Genomic DNA, 24,950 nt, shown 5'->3' on the forward strand with positions numbered 1-24,950 from the left:
GCACTTAGATCAGTGATCCCAACCTTTTGGACGCCGCTGGCCCGGTACCGGGGCATCAGCTGGGCACTGCGGCCGGTATCAGGGCATCAGTTAAGCGCCGCTATTTTTTTTTTGATGAGTGCTTCCGTGAGCTTTCTACCCGAAAAGCTCACCGAAGCACTTTTCATCAAAAAGATGGCAGCACCCAGCAAGCCAGCGGCCCGGTAGGATTTGTTCCGCGACCGGTGCACTGGTCCGCGGACTGGTGGTTGGGGACCCCTGACTTAGATCATTAGAGATGAGTATTCCAAGGTCCTTTACAGAGCTTGGGTCATCAACAAGATCTTGACTATTCAGCTTGTATTTTATTTTCTGATTTTTTTGCCAATATGTAAGACAGAACATTTATTTGTTGAGATTTGAAGTTGCCATTTGTTTGACCATTCTGATACATAGTCAAGATCTTTTTGAAGGGTAGCAGTATTGTCTGTAGTATTGAACAGCTTTACATCATCAGCGAAAAGAACGCAGTTGCTCTTAATATGATCACAGAGGTCATTTATATAGAGTATGAAGAGAGTTGGGCCTAGAACACTGCCTTGGAGGACACCACTGTTGACAGGTACAGAATTTGATAGGACGCTCCTATTTTGATCATTTGTTGTCTGTTTGACAGGAATGCTTCTATCCAGTAATGCAGGTGTCCAGAGATATCATAAGATTTTAGTTTTAGGAGTAGTTTGTCGTGTGCCACTGAATCAAAGGCTTTACAAAAGTCTATGTAGATTGCGTCTATTGCTTTACCCTGATTGAGTTGTGTAGTTCATATGTTTTGCAGTGTAAGAGTTGCACATTACAGGATAGCTTTTTTCTGAAACCAAATTGTTTATTAGAGAGTAGGTTGTTTGTCTCTAAGTGGAGGATAATGGATTGGTTAATAATTGATTCCATGACTTTACAGGTGACACAGCATAAAGAGATTGGTCTGTAATTTTCAACTAGGCTGGGGTCTCCTTTTTGAAGATGGGGATGACCGTGGCTTGTGACCATAGTTTTGGCAAGGAGCTGGTCCTGAAAGATTTTTCAAAGATTATGCTTAGAGGTTCAGCTATGGCAGTGGATAGCTTTTTTAAGAAGTAGGCACATATTCCATCCAGTCCAATAGATATGGTTTTAGATTGTGTAGTGCTTTTTCAACATTGTCTTTTGTAAAATCGATATGTATTAGATCATTGTAGTTGTCTGTGGTTTGACTAGGAAATACTGGGCATGATCCATTGCTGTTTACAAATACTGAACCGGAGAATGTGCTAAAGAGGTTGGCTTTAATGGTGTCATCATTGCAGTCTTTACCATTAGGTCCTATCAGGGGTGGGATGGACCTTGAGTCTTTTAATTACTTTATTTCCTTAACTATTTCATTTATCAGCATTCCAGTCTCAATATCCCCCCTCTTATGTATTATACCCATCATTAACATCTAATATTCAGCTTCTTTTTTCTTCTTCTGTTATTTGTTGTTCCTTTTGAACCATTTCACTGGTTTCTCTTTCTTCTAACTCTTTGTCCTTTCTTCTTCCTCCTCCTCCTCCTCCTCCTCCTCCTCCTCTTCTTCTTCTTCTTCTTCTTCTTCTTCTTCTTCTTCTTCTTCTCCTTCTCCTTCTCCTTCTCCTTCTCCTTCTCCTTCTCCTCCTCCTCCTCCTCCTCCTCCTCCTCCTTTTCCTTTTCCTCCTCCTTTTTTTACCATTTCTGATTTTTCCTTCATATTCTGTATATTCAGTTCCCAATTCTGGAGATTCTCCTGGACTCCCGAAGAGCAGGTGGCAGTCATGGCTAGGAGAGGGTCTGTAAGTCTTTGGGATAGTTGGCCACTTTGGCAAATAATTTAATAAATAACTAAATGTACTAAACAAACAAACAAATGTGGTATTACACCTGATTAAAAGTGTGGTTCCATTTTCCATGAGATCCCGAGAATCCTTCAAATCCTGCTGCATTTGTCCTTCCCGTCTTCTGCGTTATTTCTTTCCATCTCCACCACATCTGGCAGAAGGTTCCCTCCACCTCTGGGCATTTCTAGCCTTTATCCCTGTCGGATTTGCCTATTTGGGGAATTCTTCCTTTTTGGAGGCTGCAACTGATCCCAATCAGGAAGGATTTCACTTTTTCCCTCTTTCAGGATCCCTTTTAATTTCTTGCTGCAATTTACTTTGGAAGATGACTCAAAACACAGAATATTTTCAGGAGTGAAAAGGATCCTGGCCTGAACTAACCAACTTGGTCTCCTGTTCTGGGCCCTCCTGTGCCTCTCATGTGCCTCCTTCTCTTCCTTCCTTCCTCCAGCCAAACCCACTGTCACTATCTCCCCACCAAGATGGACCCCGCTTCCCCCAACACCATCCTCCTCTGCACCGCCACGGGCTTTTACCCGCTGGAGATTGAGATCCAGTGGCTGAAGAACGGGAAGCTGGGAGGAGGAGGGCGTGGCCTTCGGGGAGGAGTTCCAGAACGGAGACTGGACCTACCAGCTCCAGGTGATGCTGGAGACCCAGCCCCAGCGGGGACGCTCACACTGCCAGGTGGGGCATGTCAGCCTGGAGGCCCCCATCACCATCCAGTGGGGTAAGCCCCTCCCTCCCTCCCCTCCTGCCCTGAGAAGGGGAGAGAACCTCCCTGTGGGGGAGCCGGAATGGACCCTCCTGGGGACGGTGGGCCTGATCCTCCTTCTCAGGTGAGACTCCTTCTCCTACCCCAGAGCCCCATTCCTCCAGCTCTGCCAAGAGGAAACTCTGGACAGGGATCATGGGGGCCGTGATAGGAGCGGCCTTCCTGGCTATGGGGCTCTTCTCCCACCTGAAGAGCAAGAAAGGTGAGTCTGGGGGGGCTGGAGGAGAGGTTGTAGGGAGGGGACCATCTAGTGGAGGCCACTCATCATTCAGCAGGTGGCCAAGAGGGTCTCCCTGAAGAATAGTTTGGGGAACTTCTGTTCTTGGAAGAGCTATTAATGGAAGATCCTGCAACCTATTATGGGCTATCAGTGGGCAGTGGGACCCCCTGAGTCCTCCAGCCCATGAAGGGTCCTGATTGGTTCTTTTTCTCCTTCTAGCAATTCCCATCCAACCTCCTGCAGGTGAGTTTCTTCTCTTCCTCCCTCATCTCATCCCCTCCTACAAGTTATAGGTGTTCTTTTAATATTTTTAAAACTATCTCCTTTCTGTGAATACAGCAAATTTTTGGGTTTTGGGCCGCTTTTACTTACAAAGACCTGAAAAATATTTCAATCAAAAGCAAAATACACAGAAACGCTAAAATATTTCCCAGAATTTTTCCAAGTTTTGGGGAGCACCCCAGGCTTACATCCCCACTATATTTTGTCAGCAACCCACCCATCCTGTTAGGCTCAGTGTGGAGAGGGGTTCCTGAGGGGATTCAGGCATGGGGAGAAATTCCACCCTTTGGCTATTTTAAAAGGGTCGAGTCCTATGTTAATATCCACTACGGTATTGTGGGCCACTTTAGCAAATGGCAGGAGATTTTCCCAGCTAAATTGCTGATAATTAACAGAGCATCTCAGGTATTGTTCTATCATTGCGTTAGCTCGTTCTGCAGCTCCATCCGTACTCGGATGGAAGGTGCAGCTTAGCCCTAGAGAATGATGACCCTACCAACTTCATGAACTCCCTCCAAAACTCCACTGTGAACTGGACCCCTCCCTCCCCTCCCCCTAGTCCCAGATGATCCTTCTTGACACCCCATGGTGACTCATTTGGGTTCATTAGTTGGAACCTTGACAGGCTGTTCTTTCAGACACCCCTTCTCCTTCCCGGAATTCACCCCAATTCTGGCCACGTGACCCACAGGCTCCCCCATTGCTGCCACCCCCACCTGGCCCCATCTTCTGATTATACGAAATAACTGCAGGGGGAGGGGGAGGGGGGAGGGGGGTCTCCCCTCTTGATAAATCTTCTAATTAAGACAGTTAGGGAGAAGCCCAGAATCCCCTGGAGATGAAATGGGGAGGAATCCCTGGTCCTTCCCAGCCTTTTCCTCCCTGAAATGGGCAGATTCTCCCTCTATCGGTCCCTGCCTGTCAATCACCCCCCTGCAGTGTGGGCCTGCCTTGGGGGTTGGGGGGCTGAAAGGGAAGAAAAAATGTTATTTACAGTAAAGTTTTTCTTTATATTCTAATTTTCTTCCCCTTCTCTTTTTCTGCAGCCCTCATGAATTAATCCTGCTCTCCAATGCAAAAGGATATTTTTTTTCTTTAGCGGGTGATGACTCTTTGTCCTGTTTGCCACCTTTAAGAAATGGAAGCTGAAGGTGGCAGGTTGGGGGGAGGAGGAGGCTGGCAGCTTCCTTTTGGGGGCTCTCTTTCTTATATATATATATATACATACCCATACACATACGTATACATGTATATGTACATATATACACTGCTCAAAAAAATAAAGGGAACACTTCAACACAATGTAACTCCAAGTCAATCATACTTCTGTGAAATCAAACTGTCCACTTAGGTTGCAACACTGGTTGACAATCCATTTCCCATGCTGTTGTGCAAATGGAATAGACAACAGGTGGAAAGCATAGGCAGTTAGCAAGACATCCCTAATAAAGGAGTGGTTCTGCAGGTGGTGACCACAGACCACTTCTCAGTTCCTATGCTTTCTGGCTGATGGTTTGGTCAGTTTTGAATGCTAGCAGTGCTTTCACTCTAGTGGTAGCATGAGACGGAGTCTACAACCCACACAAGTGGCTCAGGTAGTGCAGCTCATCCAGGATGGCTCATCAATGCGAGCTGTGGCAAGAAGGTTTGCTGTGCCTGTCAGCATAGTGTCCAGAGCATGGAGGTGCTACCAAGAGACAGGCCAGTACATCAGGAGACGTGGAGGAGGCCGTAGGAGGGCAACAACCCAGCATCAGGACCGCTACCTCCGCCTTTGTGCAAGGAGGGACAGGAGGAGCACTGCCAGAGCCCTGCAAAATGACTTCCAGCGGGCCACAAATGTGCATGTGGCTGCTCAAACAGTCAGAAAGAGACTCCATGAGGGTGGTATGAGGGCCCGACGTCCACAGGTGGGGGTTGTGCTTACAGCCCAATGCCGTGCAGGACGTTTGGCATTTGCCAGAGAACACCAAGATTGGCACATTCGCCACTGGCGCCTTGTGCTCTTCACAGATGAAAGCAGGTTCACACTGAGCACATGTTGTTAGGAATATGAGTCACCTAGCAGCTATTTGGGTTAGAAATATATAAACCAGGATAATTACCTCAACACATTTGACAGACGTGACAGGGTCTGGAGACACCGTGGAGAATGTTCTGCTGACTGCAACATCCTCCAGCATGACTGGTTTGGCAGTGGGTCAGTAATGATGTGGGGTGGCATTTCTTTAGGGGGCCGCACAGCCCTCCATGTGCTCACCAGAGGTAGCCTGACTGCCATTAGGTACCGAGATGTGATCTTCAGACCCCTTGTGAGACCATATGCTGGTGTGGTTGGCCCTGGGTTCCTCCTAATGCAAGACAATGCTAGATCTCATGTGGCTGGAGTGTGTCAGCAGTTCCTGCAAGATGAAGGCATTGATGCTATGGACTGGCCCACCCATTCCCCATTCCTGAATCCAATTGAGCACATCTGGGACTTCATGTCTCGTTCCATCCACCAACGCCACATTGCACCACATTGTCCAGGAGTTGGGGGATGCTTTAGTGCAGGTGTGGGAGGAGATCCCTCAGGAGACCGTCCACCACCTCATCAGGAGCATGCCCAGGCATTGTAGGGAGGTCATACAGGCACATGGAGGCAACACACACTACTGAGCCTCATTTTTTTGTTTTTTATTTCTTCTAGTTAAAGTGCAACTCCACCTCCGCCTCTTTCATTAGGTCTGCTATATTTGTTTACAGAAGAGAAATCTTTGTGGAAATCCCTGAGATATTGGAAGATGCCACCATGTCTCCCCTCGTCCTTTTCCTCAGACCAGACACACCCAGTTCTAGCAACCGTTGTTTTTTTTTAAATACCTTTTAGCCTACATCTTTGTTGCTCTTCTCTCCACTCTTTCTGGAGTCTCAAGCTCTTATTTATTTATCATACAAAAGAAAGAAAAATAGAAATAGGAAATTAAGGGAAGGAGAAAGAGGCAAAAAGAAAATCTGAGGTACAAGAGAAAAAAAGGGGGAAAAAGATGTTTACTTCTTTTTAGCACAGTGCATTCCAGCTTGACAAAAGCAAAGTCATTTTGGGTCTTTATTTTGAACCCTTTAAATGTGAAAATATCCCATTTAATGTCTGGAGAAGGAAAGTGCACAAAGGCCCCAAGCACCCCGTTGTGGCCGAGTGAGGGGCGGCCTCCCGCCTGAGGGGATCCGCGCTCTGACTGGTTGCTGTGGGTAGAAAGGCGGCGCTTTCCTTTTTCCCGCCTTTTTCTTCTCTGGGCTGTTTGAGATTTACCTCAGGATTTTCCTGTCTTGTCTTCTCTGCTGCGACTGTTAAATTCATTTATATTGATATAAAATACAAGTTTGTCTCAGTGTCTCCCGCTTCCTTTGGGCAGCAGCTGCGCGATTCCCCCACTTTCAATCTCTTCTGTTGTAGCTGCCAGTCGTGGGTTCCCCATGAAAGTGTCGGAAGAAAAATCAGGTCCAAGAAGGGGAGAAAATGGAGGCTGCTTTAAGAAAAGAGGTTTATTGACGGGGCAGAACCACGAACAGCCTGCAGTTAGAAGAGAACAGAGCTGGAAGGGACCTGGGAGGTCTTCTAGTCCAGCCCCCTGCTCAGGCAGGAGAACCTCCAGCATTCCGGACAAGGGGCTGCCGGGTCTCTTCTTCAGGGCCTCCAGTGACGAAGCGCCCACAATTTCTGGAGTCCAGGAGTCCCACCGGCTGATTGTCCTCCCTGTCAGGAAGTTTCTCTCCAGTTCTCCGTCGCTTCTCTCTCCGCGGAGAGTCTCCACCCGTTGCTCTCCTCTGGAGCAGCCCCCAAATCCTCTCCTGGGGCAGCCGGGAAAGGAGCCGGACGAGCCACGGATTTTCCTGCCGTTTCGCCGCATCTGGTGATCCAGAGGCTCCTTTTGGTCAGGGCTGAAGTCGCGGCTTCCTGGGGTTCCCCTCAGAGAAAGGCCCTTCTTCTCTCCGCAACCCGGATCTCCGCCGCCGCGGCCATCCAGGCTTCCGAGGCGAGAGCCGAGTTTCTCCTGCCCTCCAAGCCCAGCCAGGCGCCGCTTTGCTTTGCAGATCTTGTCCGGCAGCCTCGGGGGGGGGGGGACCTCTGAGATGGCGGCTTTCCCCCCTCTTCACCTCCAGCGGCTCCTGGGTTTCTTTTCTGGGTTCCTCGGTTCCTTTTGGGAGGTGGAGAAGGGGGGCTTTTTGTGGGGGCTGCGTTTCCTTCCTCCGAGAGTGAAAAGGGAATAAAAGGGAGTGAAAAGGGAATAAAAGGAGCCTTTTGGTTCAGGGGCGCTTCCTGCTCCACGGCCGAAAGAGGCGGACATTCCCGGGGAAAAAGCTCCGGATCCGCCCTTCGATACGGACGAAATTCCTTCCAACGTGTTTTACTTTATATGTATGTTGTTTTTCTGCAGAAAAAAGTATATAGATTCTTAGTCAGCTTGAGATGGTGGCCAGATAGCAGATTAACAGAGTTGGGAGGGACCCTGGAGGTCATCTAGTGACTAGAACCCCTGCTGGAGTTCTCCAAGGAAAGGAGCGGGAAGCGGAGGAGAACGGCCAAACTTCACTCCGGGGTCTCCGTTCGGGCGGTTTGCGAGGAAAAGGGGGGTCCTTCTGACCCACAGTAGGAAGGAGGGTTGGAGGGGCGGGAGACCGGAAGGAGCCGCTACGACTATTGTCCTCCTCCACCCCATGGCTGAGTCTCAAGATGGGGCAGCCACAAGGTCCTCTGGCCCACCGGAAGTTTCCAGGGACTTTTTCATTCCTCCCCACATGAAAGAGGGAAAGGGGATAAGAAGAATCTATGGACGTCATTATTTCTGGAAGCCCCTCAGTCGCCTCTTTGAAAGCTGCTCCTGGGAAACAGCCAACCACCCTTGCTTGATTCTCTCAAAATTCACTGATTCAGTTCCCATGATCAATGAAGCATCTATCAGCAACAATGCCTTTGTTAAGGAAACCTGATTTTTTTTTTGATCATTGATACATTTGGTGTTGTCCCTTCTCCAAGTTCTTGCACGCTGTCTTCCAAGGGGAGATTTTTGCCGACAGGAGCCCAAATCTTCCCCGTGTTTGAGACAATTCCTCCAACCACACACCGATTCTTCCTGTGGTGGCCCCAAGACCCCAGATGAGGAATTGGGAGGGGGAAATTCTGCCCTTAGAGATCTAGCTGGAGTCCTGCAGAGCTAGTCTGGATGACCTCTGGAGGGGGCGAGGCTCAATTGGAGGGCTACCTAGGGGCATTAGAGATGTTGGGGAGAAGGGAGGGGTCTTCCACTCAGGGTCTAGTCTATACCATTTGAATCTGAGCCCAAAAGAGGGAGGGAGGGGGGTGTGGGGTACCAAAATGGGGCAGGATCTTCCTCCAGTTGTGAGGGAGATAAAAGGCTGAAATGGCCGGGTGAATGTAGGGCGGTCTCAGGTGCCCCCCAATGGCTCCCCACAAACGTTCAGGGAAGACCCTGCCTGCTGGCATTCTGCTCCTCCAAAGGGGGCTTGAGGGGAAGCAGAGCAAGGAGGCCTCTGAGCAGGAGGGGGGTCCTTCCCCTCCCCGGATCTGCCCACCATCCTCCCGAACCAGTTCTGTCTTCGGACCCCCAAAGGAGCTGGGATCCAGAGGCAGCAAAGGGAGGAGCCTCCTGTGCGGGCGGCAAAGAGGAAGGAAGGAGTCCAGGGTTTACTGCTTCTAAAGTTTATTCTTTCATAGCAAAGCGAAGGGAAGGGAAGTGATTCATCAGAAGAAAAATGTAGATGAAGCTGCTGTGGGTTCAAAGCCAGGAGAGATGAAGGGGCTAGAGGGACAGGTCGGCCCAGCATCCCAGGGGACAATCTAGATGGTCTCCACCCCTCCCTCGCAAGAAAAGGAGGCCCCCATAGGAAGCTACCATCCTCTTCCTCCCCCAACCTGCCACCTTCAGCCTCCATTTCTCAGAGGTTGCAAACAGGACAAAGAATCATCAGCTACTAAAGAAAAAATATCCTTTGCATCAGAGAGCAGGATTAATTCATGAGGGCTGCAGAAAAAGAGACAGGGAAGAAAATTAGAATATAAAGAGACATTTTTTGTGTAAATAACATTTTTTTCTTCCCTTTCAGCCCCCGCAACCCCAAGGCAGGCCCACACTGCAGGGGGGTGATTGACAGGCAGGGACAAATAGAGGGAGAATCTGCCCATTTCAGGGAGGAAAAGTCTGGGAAGGACCAGGGATTCCTCCCCATTTCATCTCCAGGGGATTCTGGGATTATCCCCATTTCTCTTAATTGGAGGGTTAATCAAGAGGAGAGACCCCCCTCCCTCCCCCCTGCAGACATTTCCTATGAGCAAACGACATGGGGCCAGGATGGGGGTTGAAGAAAAGGGAGGAGCCTGGGGCTCACTTGGCCAGAAATTGTGTAAATTCCCACAAGGAGAAGCGGGGTCAGGAAGAACAGCCTTTCAAAGTTCTGACTAGTGAACCCAAATGAGTCTCCATGGAGAGCCAAGAAGGATCATCTGGGACTGGGGGGGAGAAAGGGGTCCAGTTCACAGTGGAGTTTTGGAGGGAGGTCATGAAGGTGATAGCGTCATCATTCTCAAGGGCTTAGCTCCACCCTCCATCCGAGTACGGACGGAGCTGCAGAACGAACTAACGCTATTATAGAACAATACCTGAGATGCTGTGTTAATTATCAGCAATCTAGCTGGGAAGATCTGCCATTTGCTGAAGTGGCCCAAAATACCAAAGTGCATATTAACATGGGACTCACCCCTTTTAAAATAGCCACAGGGGTGGAATTTGTCCCCATGCCTGAATCCCCTCAGGAACCCCGCTCCACAGTGAGCCTAAAAGGATGGGTGGGTTGCTTACAAACTATTGGGGTGGGGGGGAGAAATGTAAACCTGAGGTCCTCCTTCCCTTCCCTTTTGCAATTTCCCAAAACTTGGAAAAATTCTGTGCAAGATTTTAGCATTTCTGTGTACTTTTCTTTTTGATTGCAATATTTTTTCTGATCTCTGTAAGGAAAAGCTGCCCCAAATCCAAAAATTTGCTGAATCCACAGAAAGGAGATATTTTAAAAAAATATTAAAAAAAACACTTATAACTTGTAGGAGGGGCTGAGATGAGGGAGGAAGAGGAGAAACTCACCTGCAGGAGGTTGGATGGGAGTGGCTGGAAGGGGAAAAAGAGCCAATCAGGATCCTTCATGGGCTGGAGGACTCAGGGGGTCCCCCTCCCGACTGACAGCCCACAATAGGTTGGACAATCTTTCCTTATAGCCCCCTTGATGAACAGAAGTTCCCAAAACTATTCCTCAAGGAGACCCTTTTGGCGACCTGCTGAGCGCGATGAGAGTCCTGCCCTAGATGGTCCCCTCCCACAACCTCTCCTCCAGCCCCCCAGACTCACCTTTCTTGCTCTTCAGATAGGAGAAGAGCCCCACAGCCAGGAATGTCAGTCCTATCACGGCCCCCATGATCCCTGTCCAGAGTTTGCTCCTGGCAGAGCTGGAGGAACGGGGCTCTGGGGAAGGAGAAGTAGCCTCATCTGAGCAGGAGGATCAGGCCCACCATCCCCCAGGAGGGTCCATTCCAGCTCCCCCCACAGGGAGGTTCTCCTTCTCAGGGCAGGAGGGGAGGGAGGGGAGGGGCTTACCCCACTGGACGGTGATGGGGGCCTCCAGGCTGACATGCCCCACCTGGCAAGTGTAGACGTCCCCCCACTGGGGCTGGGTCTCCAGCATCACCTGGAGCTGGTAGGTCCAGTCTCCGTTCTGGAGCTCCTCCCCGAAGGCCACGCCCTCCTCCTCCAGCTTCCCATTCTTCAGCCACTGGATCTCGATCTCCAGGGGGTAAAAGCCCCTGGCAGTGCAGAGGAGGATGGTGTTGGGGGAAGCGGGATCCATCTTGGTGGGGGAGATGGTGACAGTGGGCTTGGCTGGAGGGAAGGAAGAGAAGGAGGCACATGAGAGGCACAGGAGGGCCCAGAACAGGAGACCAAGTTGGTTAGTTCAGGCCAGGATCCCTTTTCACTCCTGAAAATAATTCTTTGTTTTGAGTCATCTTCCAAAGTAAATTGCAGCAAGAAATTAAAAGGGATCCTGAAAGAGGGAAAAAAGTGAAATCCTTCCTGATTGGGATCAGTTGCAGTCTCCAAAAAGGAAGAATTCCCCTAATAGGCAAATCCGACAGGTATAAACGCTAGAAACACCCAGAGGTGGAAGGAACCTTCTGCCAGATGTGGTGGAGATGGAAAGAAATAACACAGAAGACGGGAAGGACAAACGCAGCAGGATTCGGAGGATTCTCGGGATCTCATGGAAAATGGAACCACACTTTTAATCAGGTGTAATACCACGTTTGTTTGTTTGTTTAGTACATTTAGTTATTTATTAAATTTATTTGCCAAAGTGGCCAACTAACCCAAAGACTTACAGACCCTCTCCTAGCCGTGACTGCCACCTGCTCTTTGGGAGTCCAGGAGAATCTCCAGAACTGGGAACTGAATATAGAGAATATGGAGGAAAAATCAGAAATGGTGGAAGAAGAAGAAGAAGAAGAAGAAGAAGAAGGAGAAGGAGAAGGAGAAGGAGAAGGAGAAGGAGAAGGAGAAGAAGAAGAAGAAGAAGAAGAAGAAGAAGAAGAAGAAGAAGAAGAAGAAGAAGAAGAAGAAGAAGAAGAAGAAGAAGAAGAAGAAGAAGAAGAAGAGGAGGAGGAGGAGGAGGAGGAGGAGGAGGAAAAGGAAAAGGAGGAGGAGGAGGAGGAGGAAAAGGAGGAGGAGGAGGAAGAAAGGACAAAGACGGGGGAGGAGTTAGAAGAAAGAGAAATCAGTGAAATGGATCAAAAGGAACAACAAATAACAAGAAGAAAAAGAAGCTGAATATGAGATATTAATGATGAATATAATAAATAAGAGGGGGGATATTGAGACTGGAATGCTGATAAATGAAATGGTTACGGAGATACACAGTGGAGATCTAAGAGGGAGGGGGGAAACTTTGAGAAATGGGAGAGAAAATATAAGAAAATGATGGTAAATGGAGGAAGCATTAAGGGAAAAAGCCAAAGGATGAGAGATAAACAAGCAAAGAAATAATGAATTAATATAAAAGAAAGATTTAGAGACAATAGAAGTGGAAAAAAGACCTGGTATTTATATTAGAGGATCCATTGGAGTCTGCACCTAAACTGATAGAAAAGATAGAAGAGTATGAGAAAGTAGCAGGTTTGAAAATAAATAAAGATAAAACAAAGATTTTAGCAAAGAACATGTTAGTAAGACAAAAGAAAGAATTGGAAGTTTTGGGGATCCAGGTCACAAACAAGGTTAAGTATTTAGGGATACATATAACACCAAGATGTAGCACACTTGAGGACAATTATTTCAAACTTAAACAACGGAATGCGACAGACTTGATAAAATGGGAAAAATTACAATTATCACAGATTGGGAGAATATCCACAATTAAGATGAATGTATTGCCTAGAATCTTATACTTATTCCAGACAATTCCAATTAGATTAGGGAAATAAATTTTTGAAGATTTAAATAAAAAAGAGCTTAAATACAGTACATTTAGCAGGGGAAGTAAGTGAGAATAAAACTTAAATTGCTACAAAATGCAAGAATAAGGAGGATTTGCTTTGCCCAATTGGGAATTATACTACCAAGCGACGAGTCTGATGTGGGTAAAGGAGTGGATAACATTAAGGAATACTAGACTTTTGAATTTAGAAGGACATGACTTGCTGTTAGGGTGGCATGCCTTCCTCTGGTATAAGGGAATTAAAACACAGGGGTATTTTAGAAGAGATTATATTTGAGAAGCATTGTTTCTAAACTGGGAGCAGATAAAAAAGCAATATTATTTAAAAATTCCATGATGGTTATGTACTATTGAAGCTTTTTCCTATCCAATAATATATAAAAAGGAAGAAACAGTTACATATGGTAAGATATTGAATGAAAAGGGTGAACTTAAATCTTTGCAAGTGTTGGAAGAACAAGGTGTAAAATGAATTGGTTTTCATATTTGCAAATACAATCTAGATTTGATAAAGATGTTAAAACAGAAGGTATCTATGATAAGTTGACTGATTTAGATAAAATTTTGACAGGTACTGATGAAAAAGTAATCAAAAACTTTATGGACATTTGCTAGAGTTTAAATTAGAGGAAGAAGAAGTAAAAGAAACAATGATTGCGTGGGGAAAAAATGGATATGGGATTGACTTAGATAAATGGCAAAAATTGTGGTCTCAAAAGTATAAAATGACAATGTCAACTGCATATAAAGAAAATTTGTATCAGATGTTTTACAGGTGGCACTTATCCGGACGAGAATTGCCAGGATGTTCAAGAATAAATCGGATAAATGTTGGTAATGTCATCAGATACCTGGTTCATATTACCACATGTGGTGGACATGCTCGGATGCAAAAATATATTGGACTAATCCACACATGGTTGGAAAAAATGACAAAACAACGTATAGACTTTAAACCTGAGATATTTTTATTGGGAATTATACCGAAATATATTGTAAAGAATTGAAATATTTGATTGTCAATGTTTTAACAGCGGCTAAAATTGTATTTGCTAAGAATTGGAAAAATGAAAAATACCTATGCAGGAGGAAATTATTAAGAAATTCATGGACTGTGCTGAAATGAGTAAATTGACATTTGAAATTAGAGAACGAGAGGATAAACAATTTTATATGATGTGGGATTTATTTTATCAATGGTTAGATAAAAAGACATGGTAAAGAAATAGATTAGTAAGCCTTACAATAAAAGTCAGTAGATTGATATAGAATACAATATAAAATACATAACCGTTGGATGGATGTATAAGATTAAATCATAAAGAAAATTAGAATATCTCATATAAAATGATGGAAAAATAGTCAAATGAATGTTTAATAATTGATATTATATTAGCATAAGCTAGATCAATAAGGTGAGAATTTATATGGTAACGAGGTTATAATGTTACAAGTTTGGTATTATTGGCTAAAAGAAAAGTTATTTGAGTAAAAATGAGATGTTAGAGGGAAGGGAATATATAGAAAATAAAATATATGCAACAGTGGCAAGTGTAATAATGGGGGACATAATAGGAGATAATATAAATTAAGATGAAATTTTGAATGCTTAATGAATGGTATGAAACTGCAAACATGCTGAGCACAAGAATGTTTAGTATCTTTCATGAAATATTTTATTATCTGCTTTTATAAGGTAATGAAGATATATTGCTATAAGTTTGACAATATTGGCTAAAAGATAATAAGATGGAAAATGTATTTATGTAAAAATAAGAAGTGTAAACATGTTGAAAATAGGATTAAGGAAGATAGAGAAATTTTTAATTAATTAATGAATTAAATATTCTGTTATATCTGTTATATTTGTATAAGGTAATGAGGATATATTGCTGTAAATCTGACAATATTGGGTAAAAAAAAATAAGATAGAAAATGTATTTCTCTAAAAATTAGAAGTGTAAACATGTTGAAAATAGGATAAAGGAAGATAAATTTTTAATGAATTAAATATTCTGTTATATCTGTTATATTCTTTTAAACAAGGTAATAAGGATATGTTGCTGTAAATCTGACAATATTGGGTAAAAGAAAATAAGATGGAAAATGTATTTTGGGATAGCTATAAATTAAGAGGAAACTTTGAATGATAAATGAAATGATATCAATAGATTGAACTGTAAACATGTTGAATATATGACTGAGGAAGATAGAAAATGAACAAAAATAAAAAGGCTGATAAGAAGTAATTTATGAGAATTTGAAGAAAAAAATATGACAATAGATAATGATGTGATCTTAGAAAGTTGTATTTGTGATTATGGACAGCATTGATTTAAAGTGTAAAACACCTGGAACCACACTGTCCTCCCAAAGAAGTATTGAAATGATTAAAAAATAAAAAACTTTCTGAGGGAGAGGGAGGGGCTTCTGGATGGAAAGAGGAAGGAAACAGGCGGTTCCTGAAGAGGATAAAAAGGAATCAGGGAGAGAAAGAAATGAGATGAATATCCAGGCAATCCTCGACTTACGATCACGATTGAGCCCAGAATCTCTGTTGCTAAGTGAGGTGTTTGTTCCATGAATTTTGCCCCATCTTGCAACCTTCCTTGCTACAGACATTACGTGAATCACTGCAGTTGTTAAATGAGTAACATGGTTGTTAAGTGAACCCTGTTTCCCTATGGAAGGTCATAAAAGGGGATCAAAGGGACCCCGGATGCTGCGACTGTCACAAGTATGAGTCAGTGGCCAAACACCTAGATTTGGCTCAGGGCATCCTGGGAGGCTGCAACGGTTGTAAGGGTGAAAAAGGGTCAGAAGTGACTGTTTTCACTTCTTTCTTTCAATGGTCACTAAGTGAACTGTTGTAAGTGGAGGACTCCCTGTATTGAGAAGTAGGGAGGGAGAGAGAGAGAGACACCTGGCTGGATTCCCCTCCCCCAAAGAAGAAAAACCATATATTTGGGGGATTTCCGGGGGATCTAAGGGATCCCAGATCCCGGACAGGAGGAGAGTTCGGACCCTGGAGAGAAGAGGGAGATTCCGGAGCTCTGAGAGGGCAGAAGGAAGAAGAAGGAGGCAGAACAGTCACCCGGGAGGAGAATCCCCAGTGGATGCCAGGAAAGGAAAGGGGGTACCGACCTCCCCCTCCCAGGAAGAAGATACCTCCCCCCAGGACTCACTTTCCGGCCGATCAGGCGCTCCTCCCTCTTGGCCGCCTCATAGCTGCCCCTCTCATAGTTTTGTCGGCAGAAGAAATCCACAGCGGCCTTCTGGTCCTGCAGGATCTGCTTGTCTCTGTTCCACTTTTCCACATCGGGCTGCCCCAACGGAGTGACAGCCACCAACTTCCCGAGGTCGCTGTCGAAGTAGTCGATCTCCTGGCGGTCATAGAAGTCGCGGTGCAGGTACCGCACTCGCTGCGTCCCATTGAGGAAGAGGCACTCGTGCTTCGTCTGGTGCAGGAAATGGGCTGCCAGGAGGAGGAGGAGGAGGAGGAGGAGGAAGGCCATCAGGAGGGACACCAGGGCCCATCGCTCCCAGCCGCCAGTAGAGGAGGAGGAGGAGGGTCCCACCAGGAAGAAGGGATGGTGGGGGGACCTTCCTTTGAGAGACTGATGGGAGACGCCCCTGGAGAAGGGAGGGGGGACTCTCTCACTCTGAGGGGGAGGCAGACTGGGGGGGACTGGAGGGGGAGGGAAGAAAGAGGGGGAGGGGATGAGCCTCCTTAAGAGACCTCCCTCCATCCATTCCGGGGGCAGGCAGAAGCTCCACCAGATCTTCTCTCTGCAGGGAACCTTGGATCTCCAGGGGAGGAATGGTGGGAGGAGGCCTGGAGGAAGGTAATATCCTCACCTCCTGCTCTCTCTTCCTTTGGGGGTGGGGAATGAGGGAGGGGCACCAGAAGGACATCTAGACTCCCACTTCTGAAGTCTCCCGGCCCTTCACCCCCTTCCCTGGATTCCCCCCAACTTTTTTTTCTTCCCCAAATCTTCAGCCCATTTCCCTCCCTTTGGGTGACTGTCGGGGATCCCCACCTGTTTCCTTTCCACCCCCAAAAAGACCCCCTGCAGCCCCCCAAAAGCCTCTCAAAGGGTCTCCAGCCCCCCTCACTAACGGGGAGCCACTTTCAGAGGAGCAACTCAGAGCCCCCCTCCCTCCGTTCCCCCTCCCCTCCAGGTCCCAATAGAGCCAGTGGGGGATTATGGGGTGGGGGGTTCTTGGTCCCCTCCCCAAATTCAGAGCTCTCCCCAGAAGGGACCGAAGCTCCCTCTTGCCTGACCTCCAAAGCCTCAAATGTGAGATTCAGAAGAAAAAGCGAAGTTTCTGCAGAAGCCAAAATTCTTTGGCTCTTTTTCCTTCGTGGCTTCAGGGCTGAAAATGCCTCAGTTTCCCTCTTTCGCTTTCGCTTTCGCATTTCCTTCCCTGCCTCTTTCCAGGCAGCCTACTCCGACCCAGACAATGGGGGTGGTCAGAGAGGGAGCCCGTCTGCGACCCCCACCTCGGCTACAATCGGAGAACAAGGAGGGGTCCCTCTCCGTCCTCCTGGGGGGGCAATACGGGTAGGGAAGAGGAAGGAGACCACGCAGAGATCGGAGTTCTGGAGACTCATCAGCTTCCTTTCCCCTCCGGGGATCCGTCCCACCCTCCTCCCCCGCCCAGCCCCCTCCTTACCGGGGTCTCCTTCTCCCTTCGCTCCCGGGGATCCGGCCCAGCGTCCCCACCAGCAGCACCAGGGGGAGCCCAGCCAAAGCCATGGATGCCGCCCCACAAGCGCCCCCAAAGAGAGGCGAGAAGGACGCGGAGGCTCCCGGCCCCCCAGGAGGAATCGGAAGGTCTGAACTGGGGAAGGCGGAGTTTTCCCCTCACTTCGGAACTGGGAGGTCAAGAAAGAGCAGGAGGACCAATGAGAATCCTCCCTTCTTGCAGCGTCATCGGTCTCCGGGCAGAGTCTCCTTGACTTCAGCCGATGCAGGAGATAGTTCGGCGCAGAAAGAGAAGCAGAGAAAGTGGGAGGGGGATCCTTGCAGTCTTGGGAGGCTGCGTTAATCTAGGGGTCTTTCCTGCCGGCTCCATGCAGGAGGGGCTGGGGGGGCGGAGGCCTTCGGTGGGGAGGGCCGATTGGGAGAGGAGGCACAGAGTCTGAAAGGGACCTTAGAGGTCTTCTAGTCCGACCCCCTGGCCGAGGCAGGAGGAGCCCTTATCCCAGCCCGGACAAACGGCCATCCAGCCTCCTGGAAAACCTCCAGGGACGGAGCCCCCCAATTCCAGGTGGGGGGCTGCTCCATTGATCCAAAGGTTCTCCCGGCCAGGAAATCCCCCTGATCCTTCCAGGTCGGATCCCCCTCGGAGGCTTCGGACGATCCCATTTCCCCCCCAGGGGGATCCACCTTCTCCGGGCTTCTGTCAGCTGAGGGGCGATCCCTGGAGAGGCTGCCCCACCCGGGATCTGCTTCTGGGATCCCAAGCGAGCGAGGGAGAAGATCTCCAGGGCAGGATGGGGACTCCAGTCGCTCTTCTCCTCCAGGAAGGGTCGCAAGTGGAGTTTCCCATCACCCAGAGTATATGGAATACAGAAGAGAAGAGAACAGAATAGGATATAGAATAGGATAAGATAGGATAGAATTGAATTCTTTATTGGCCACGTGTGATTGGACACACAAGGAATTTGTATTTGGTGCACAAGCTCTCAGTGTTCATAAAAGAAAAGATACATCCGTCAAGAGTCAAGAATCATAATGATAGTCAAACGGTACAATAAGCAATCAAATCATACTAGGAAACAGTCCATATAAATCGTAAGGATACAAGCGGAGGTTCAAGGGCTGCTCTGGGTGTTTTGGGATTTGGGTCACTGCCCTCCCAGCCCCCCGAATCTTCTGCCTTTGGTTCCCTTCCTGGCAAAGGGGCTGCTGGAGGACCGGTAGCAGCCCGGCGCTGAGGGGTTTTCTGACCCACCGCAAATGGAAGGTTGGTGTTTGGTTCAAGAAGGGCTGTTGTTGATCTAAATGTGGGGAGATAAGAGGGGAGGAAGCGGGAATCCCTGGCAGAGAATCGGGAGGAGAGCAAAGAAAGTGGAGGGTCCCTTCTGGGGCTGCCATGAACCCCAAGCCCCCAAGACTGAAGGGATCCCCTCCCACTTTCACTTTCGCTCTCTGCGCTGAACTCTCCCTCCTCCTTCAGCTGAAGTCACAAAGGACTCTGCCCGGAGACGGATGACGCTCAAGCAGGGAGAATTCCCATTGGTGCTGCCGCTCGTTCTGGCCCCTCCCACGTCAAATAAAAGCGCTTCCTCGCCTCAATTCAGAGTCCCGATTCCTCCTATGGGGCTGGAAGCATCTGGCCGGGACATCCCCTCCCTCCCCTTCACTTCGCATGTGGAGATTCCTGCCGTGGGAAGAGCTTCTGGGCTGGAGAAGGGGAGGGTCCCCCCCATGGCAGGGAAGACTTGGGGGTCACAGACACCCTCCAATCCGAAGGGAAGCCTCCAAAAACCCTCAGCTGAACCAGGAAGAGCCGGAGAAGATCTGCAGGGATCCCTCCTAGCCCAGCGCCCCCCCTTTCCCGGGGAATCCTCCGCTCGGCTCTTTCGGAAAGGAGCCGCTTCGGTTCACGGGAGAAAAAGGCGATTTCCATCCTTGAAACGCGCGTCTCCCTGGCTCGGAACGTCTGGATGAAACCCGCTTCTTCCGATTCCCCCTCCTCGACCCCTCATGACCAGGACCCGCCCTCTTTCTGCGGGTCAGGAATCCGGGTCCCCCTTTTCCTTGCACACCCAGGGCCCCGAGGGAAGATCCCGGAATCCAGTCGGGCCGTTTCACCTCCGTTTTGAACTCCTTTCCTCGGAGACTTCCACCTCTTTGCCATCATTGCCAGGTATTTCTGTCTCTCGGCAGAGAAAAACATCAAGTAACGTTTCGGAAGAAATTTTGCCAGTAGAAAAGTGCGGATATATTGTGGAATCCGGATGAGCTTTTCCCCAGGAATTTGGATATTTCGGCTGCGGAACAGGAAGCGGCCCTAAAACAAAGGGTCCTTTTGCTTATCTTTTATATGGAAGATTCCCATAGCATGAAATAGAAAATAAAGGTCCTAGGGAAATGGGAAAGAGAAATGGAAGTGTAGAAAAAAGGGAAAGTTTATTTTCAAGGAAGCAGAATGCAAAATGAAATTTCACCCTCAATTCTTCCCTCTACTGTTCATTCTTAGTAAATTTGGTACATTTCTATAACAAGCAATCCTAATCAGCAAATCCTATAGAGAAGGTTTCCTTCCTTCTGCCTCAAGCACAAAGTCCAGACGTGGTTTCCAGGTAGAAACACAGCTGGATCTTTTCTTTCTCTGGTCCAAACAGCTCATCTCGCCCTCTCAGCCCACTCCCTCATTTCTTCCATCCATCCACCTTCAATCTTGGGGATGGAGGTATATTTCAGTTTTATATATTAAGAATACTACTTGTACTAGCTTGTACAGTAATAAAGTTCCAATTTTTATTTCAAGTTCTTCATCTAGTAATCCTAAAAGGTCAATCTCTGGTTTTCAGTAGATGCAGACAGATAACTCACATTTGCACACACACACACAAAAATCCTAGGAAGGAGATGAAAAAGAGACACTTTCCTCCAACAGCCAATAGATAAACAGGGATCAGCACCAGACAAACAAACAGGCAGAAAACAATCCTCCAATCAAGGAACCATCCAGGAGGGAACCACACAATCTCTGGCAGGGCATCTAAACAGGCAGCCAATCCCCTCTCTTTGTACTGAGGATGTTACCTAGCTGGGTAATGAAACGTCTCCAAGCAAACGAAGGCCCCAACAACCCGAGTTTAACCCAACCTCCAGATATTCTCTTCTGTGGACTACATCTTTTTTCAAATGTCTGCCCCAGGACCACAAATCCCATCTTCCTCAGCTAACCTCAAGGTTTGTCCATTTCCCTCACCTTCTGCCCCCTCTCCCAATCTTGATCAACTGGATTCTTTGTGGTTCATGACATCCACCTGGTACAAGCAGCTTCTCCTTCCTCCCCTCTGAACCCCCAGAAAATGGCAGTTCCCTCTTGTGTGGGACAGAGCACACATTCCACCTTCTGCTGAGCATCCAAAATTCAGAGTCACACATGTGACTCATGATTTAGTGATCATCCATTCGGACTCCCAAGGTCCCTCTCAAAGTTGCTATTTTGAGCCAGCTGTCAACTTGCAAAGCATCCCTGGCCTGCTCTCGAGTTGCCATAGACAAGGGGGATGGAAAACGAACACTGCAGCTGCCACGAGACAGCATGTCACTCAAAGCAAAAGCAAATTGCAGCCATATGTTTGTGAAGGTCGCTCCACGGTTACTCACAGTGGCCGGAGGGAGTGATCTCTACAGCCCATGAAATTGCTTCATTGGAGAATGTGACTGATGACACACCTTGGGGAGAGGGGGGAACCAGAGTCGGAATGCAAATTATGGGGGTCAGAGTTGGCTTCACTTGGAATGTGCTGACATGAACCTCCTAATAACTGGATTTGTTTTGAAGCTTGTCTCGAGGCTCATTATTTAATTAGGGCATTGGTTGGAACCCTGACAGCAGGTTTCATGTAATCTGCTTTTCCTGACCAGTGTAAAATCTTACTTTTCTCCATATTAAGTTTCATTTTTTTGGATTCAACCTTGTCTCATTTGGATCAGAAAGGCACAATATGGTGGTTTGACATTGAAATGAGACACAGGGAACTGTCTCTGAGAAAAATGCCAACCCTGAGAGAACTCAGGTAGCAGTATTTATTGAGAAAACACACAAGCAAAATATACAGTATGCATATTCAGAAAACAATGACCTCAACAGGAGATTACTTCACCAGCATGAGAACACACAATCTTGGAAAGTCCCAGATGTTACCTTGCTAGGATGAGATCATACAGCCACGGAAAGTCTCATGGGAAAGTTTGGAAAGTCCCATGAGAAAGCACAACTGTGTATCTTGTACCTTGAACTTTCACCATTTTCCTATTCCTTCTAAACTGGCAGAATCAAAACAGAATGAGGCACTCTGAGCAAAGATACTCCTACCCCACCAAGAATGCCCACATCTTCCTAGACTTACTGCTAGTTATACAAAGGCCTTACAGAAAATGATAAAATGATCAATAGGTTATATTACCACATTCCCTCCTTTTTATTTATTCAAAGATAGGGGTGTTTTAGTGGCATAGTACACAGTTCCTCATGACCTGATCCCACACGCTCGGAAGACTGAGGTACACATTTGTAATAGATTAGGAATACATTGAATAAAACAACATAATAAGATACATATAGCAATAATAATAACAACCCTTGCAATAAGGAGCGAAACCATGATCCATCAGGAAGCCAGGACCACAGACTGTCCCAGAATGATGCATTAAACCCATCGGCTCCAGATTGATGCTGAGCAATACGATCTTCCATGTCCTGAACAGTTTTTGTAATGTTTGGCTCATAATTATGTATAAAAACACAACAATGTGAATGAATTAAAGCACAAACTCCTCCTTGAGCAGCTAACATAATATCTAAAGCATATCGATTTTGCAAAGTAACTGTACGAATTTCAGACATTTCTACATTAATCATCTTAATATTCTTTATAGTATCATTAAACATAGCAACAGTAAAATTATTTAAAATATGAATATCTCTATAGTTCATAGCAATTCCCAAAGGCGGGATAAGACCTCGAGAAATTTAGTGTCCACAGATTACCTCCCATGGTTAGACCAATCCAATTCCCGACGATTTCGGATCCGAACCTCAGGAGGTAATGTATCTAACTTATAGATAACCGGAATGACAAACCCCAAAGTACATGTCCCTGACCAATTTGCAGGGATTTGTCGATATGCCCACAGTCCGCATAAAAACCAAAACCCTTCCAGCTGTACATAACCTTGTTGACTTGCCGCTTGCATCAGCTGTTTCATGTCTAGATATTGATACTGGCCAAATGCGCCAGACTCATTTTTCCCATTTACCCAAGTTATGTTGTTCTCTGAACCATTTGTCCACTTAATAGTGTAATTGCAGACACTATGATTCCCCAAGAATTGTGAGTTTGTAATGTTTTGGAAACATAAATGTGCTGGAGACTGCAGTGCAGTCTTCACCTTGACCGTGAAGTTCATGGCATATGAAATGTTATGCTTTCCGGTCTGCAAAGTAGACCGATTAAATGGAACTCCATGTAGAGTCAGTCCTTCTCCCACTCTCCCAGGAAGGTGCATACACAACCAACAATTGGTGATGTTCAAGTTTTTGGCAGTTGTGCGCAAATCTTTAATGTAATTATTATCTGTCCACAAATCATCGCCCAAATCTCCCGCACGCTGAACATGCTGTCGCTGCTCTCTCCGCACCCGAGCAGCCCAGGACAGATTAGGCAGAATCAACAGGATCAGGAACCACAGATGCACCATCCTGCTCCTCCGAAACTTCCTTCACAGGTGCTCATAATGATCAGGCCGAACACACCGACCAGGAACCCAACGAATTTGACCAAGATGTTCAACTGCTGCATAACCACGTCCCCACGTTATCAGCTCAGCAGGAACCCATGCTGGATCTGGAAGGAACCGCACCAACACCCGAGGTCTCACCGCATCTGTAGAAGGAGAAGAAAATGCCTGCTGGCCGCGCCGAGGGGGTTACCAGACAAATTTAAAAATTTAAAGTATATAAAGCTAGATTTAATTGATCTTGAATCGCCGGAAGCCCCAGGAGCTTCCCTCCTTTTTTATTTAATTTAGTCAACATGGTCTTGAGCGTGGCATGTGAGCAACAAAACACATTCACACGCTGCTCCAAACATCCTTGTAACAGCAAAAGCAATCTTAAAATATCAGGTGATATTCCAGGAGACAAATAAGAACCTGCTACAAAGGGTAACAAATTATACACATACAATGAATCCACTATTAAATTAAAATCCTGATTGTGAAAATTTTGAAAAGCCAAAACTACAGCAGCAAGTTCTGCCTGCTGGGCAGACTTCTGCTCTGAAGTCACTTTTGTATGCCAAATTCCAGATTTATCTTTCCAAACACAAACACCAAAAACTTTCCCTCCATCAGTAAAAACTGTAGGAGCATCTGATATGCCCAATGGTATCCTTTCTTACATTTTGGGCACACTGATTTAGGACCTAACACCCTGTCCCATTGATCTCTTATTCTGCTGACTTTGACCTCCTCCAGGAGCCCGACATTGCGCTTTAAAATGTCCAGGCTTCCCACAATTGAAACAATTCCCTTTGAGCATGTCCTGTTTGTAAAGCCAGAGCTAAAGTCTCCATGTTAAAAGACTGACTCCCAACCTTCCTACATGCATTAATCAAATCTGCGATTTCTCTCTCTCCACTTGCTACCAGTGGATTTAAAATCTTTTTGCAATCTGTGTTAGCTTGTTCTACTGCTAACTTAAAAAGTAACTCTTTCTGGGCTAATTGATTATCAATTTGTCTTTCAATAGCCAATTTCAATCTGCTAATGAAATTTTCATAGGGTTCATTGTTCCCTTGTTTGATGTTAGTAAAGGTCTTCTCACCACCTTCGCCGTCAGGGAGAGACCCTATGGCTTGAAAAATTATTTGTGGGAGAAGAATGAACCCTTCCTCAGGCATACCATCTCTCTGTTGTTCCACTGTTGTAAAATTACCAGCTCCGTAAAGCTGATCTGGGGTAACATTTGCTGTTCCCCTCTGGACTGCCAGCTGTCTCCATTTCTGATCTAACACCAAATATTGAGCTGGAGTTAAAATCATATTCAACAGAGCTTTCCAGTCAGCCGGAATCATTTTATTTCCATAACCAACTGCTTCTAACAATGCCTGAGTATATGGCGTTCTAACACCATATTCTTTTGCTGCTTGCTTAACTTCCCTCAAAATTCTAAGCTGTAAAGGCTTCCACTCCCGCTGCGGATTTAATGCAGCATCCATGACAATTTCCACTGGATTAAGTTGAACTTCTACTCCAAACTCCACCAAATCATCTCCTGATAATTCCCCTCTATTCTTTGCTTCTTGAATAGCTGCAGTAACTGCATCCACCTGAACCCTTAAAGGTAAACTCTTATCTTCTGACAAAGTATTTCTAGCGCCAGACAGTCCCCCAGATTTATCTGGAGGTGCCGTCGGCAACAAACGTGCACCGCATGGTAAAGCGGCAAACCTTCTTCGGGGGTGATAGGAGCGGTTGTTCATAAGTAGCTAACGCATCCATAATCACTCTCCAGG

At 46.7% G+C, this 24,950-nt stretch overlaps 3 protein-coding genes across 3 annotated transcripts in view; 1 reads left to right on the forward strand and 2 right to left on the reverse strand.

The window, feature by feature from the left end:
• The window catches only part of LOC113428989 (uncharacterized), a 288,768-nt gene that overhangs the window by 236,746 nt on the left and 27,072 nt on the right, over positions 1-24,950 (reverse strand). The window lies entirely within an intron of this gene.
• The window catches only part of LOC113428287 (H-2 class II histocompatibility antigen, E-S beta chain-like), a 165,864-nt gene that overhangs the window by 46,115 nt on the left and 94,799 nt on the right, over positions 1-24,950 (forward strand). The window lies entirely within an intron of this gene.
• On the reverse strand, positions 8,825-17,442 carry LOC148131788 (H-2 class II histocompatibility antigen, E-S beta chain-like). The gene is made up of 6 exons (XM_087958845.1): positions 17,360-17,442; positions 15,868-16,315; positions 10,792-11,125; positions 10,546-10,659; positions 10,285-10,308; positions 8,825-9,171 (listed from the first exon to the last, which is right to left on the reverse strand). The coding sequence occupies exons 1-6, from the start codon at positions 17,440-17,442 to the stop codon at positions 9,158-9,160; spliced, it is 1,017 nt and encodes a 338-aa protein (XP_087814971.1). The 3' UTR covers positions 8,825-9,157.

This window comes from Notechis scutatus, chromosome 2 (genome assembly GCF_049901735.1).
Source record: "Notechis scutatus isolate UNSWTSFEM ecotype Mainland chromosome 2, rNotScu1.2, whole genome shotgun sequence".
Lineage (NCBI taxonomy): Eukaryota > Metazoa > Chordata > Lepidosauria > Squamata > Elapidae > Notechis > Notechis scutatus.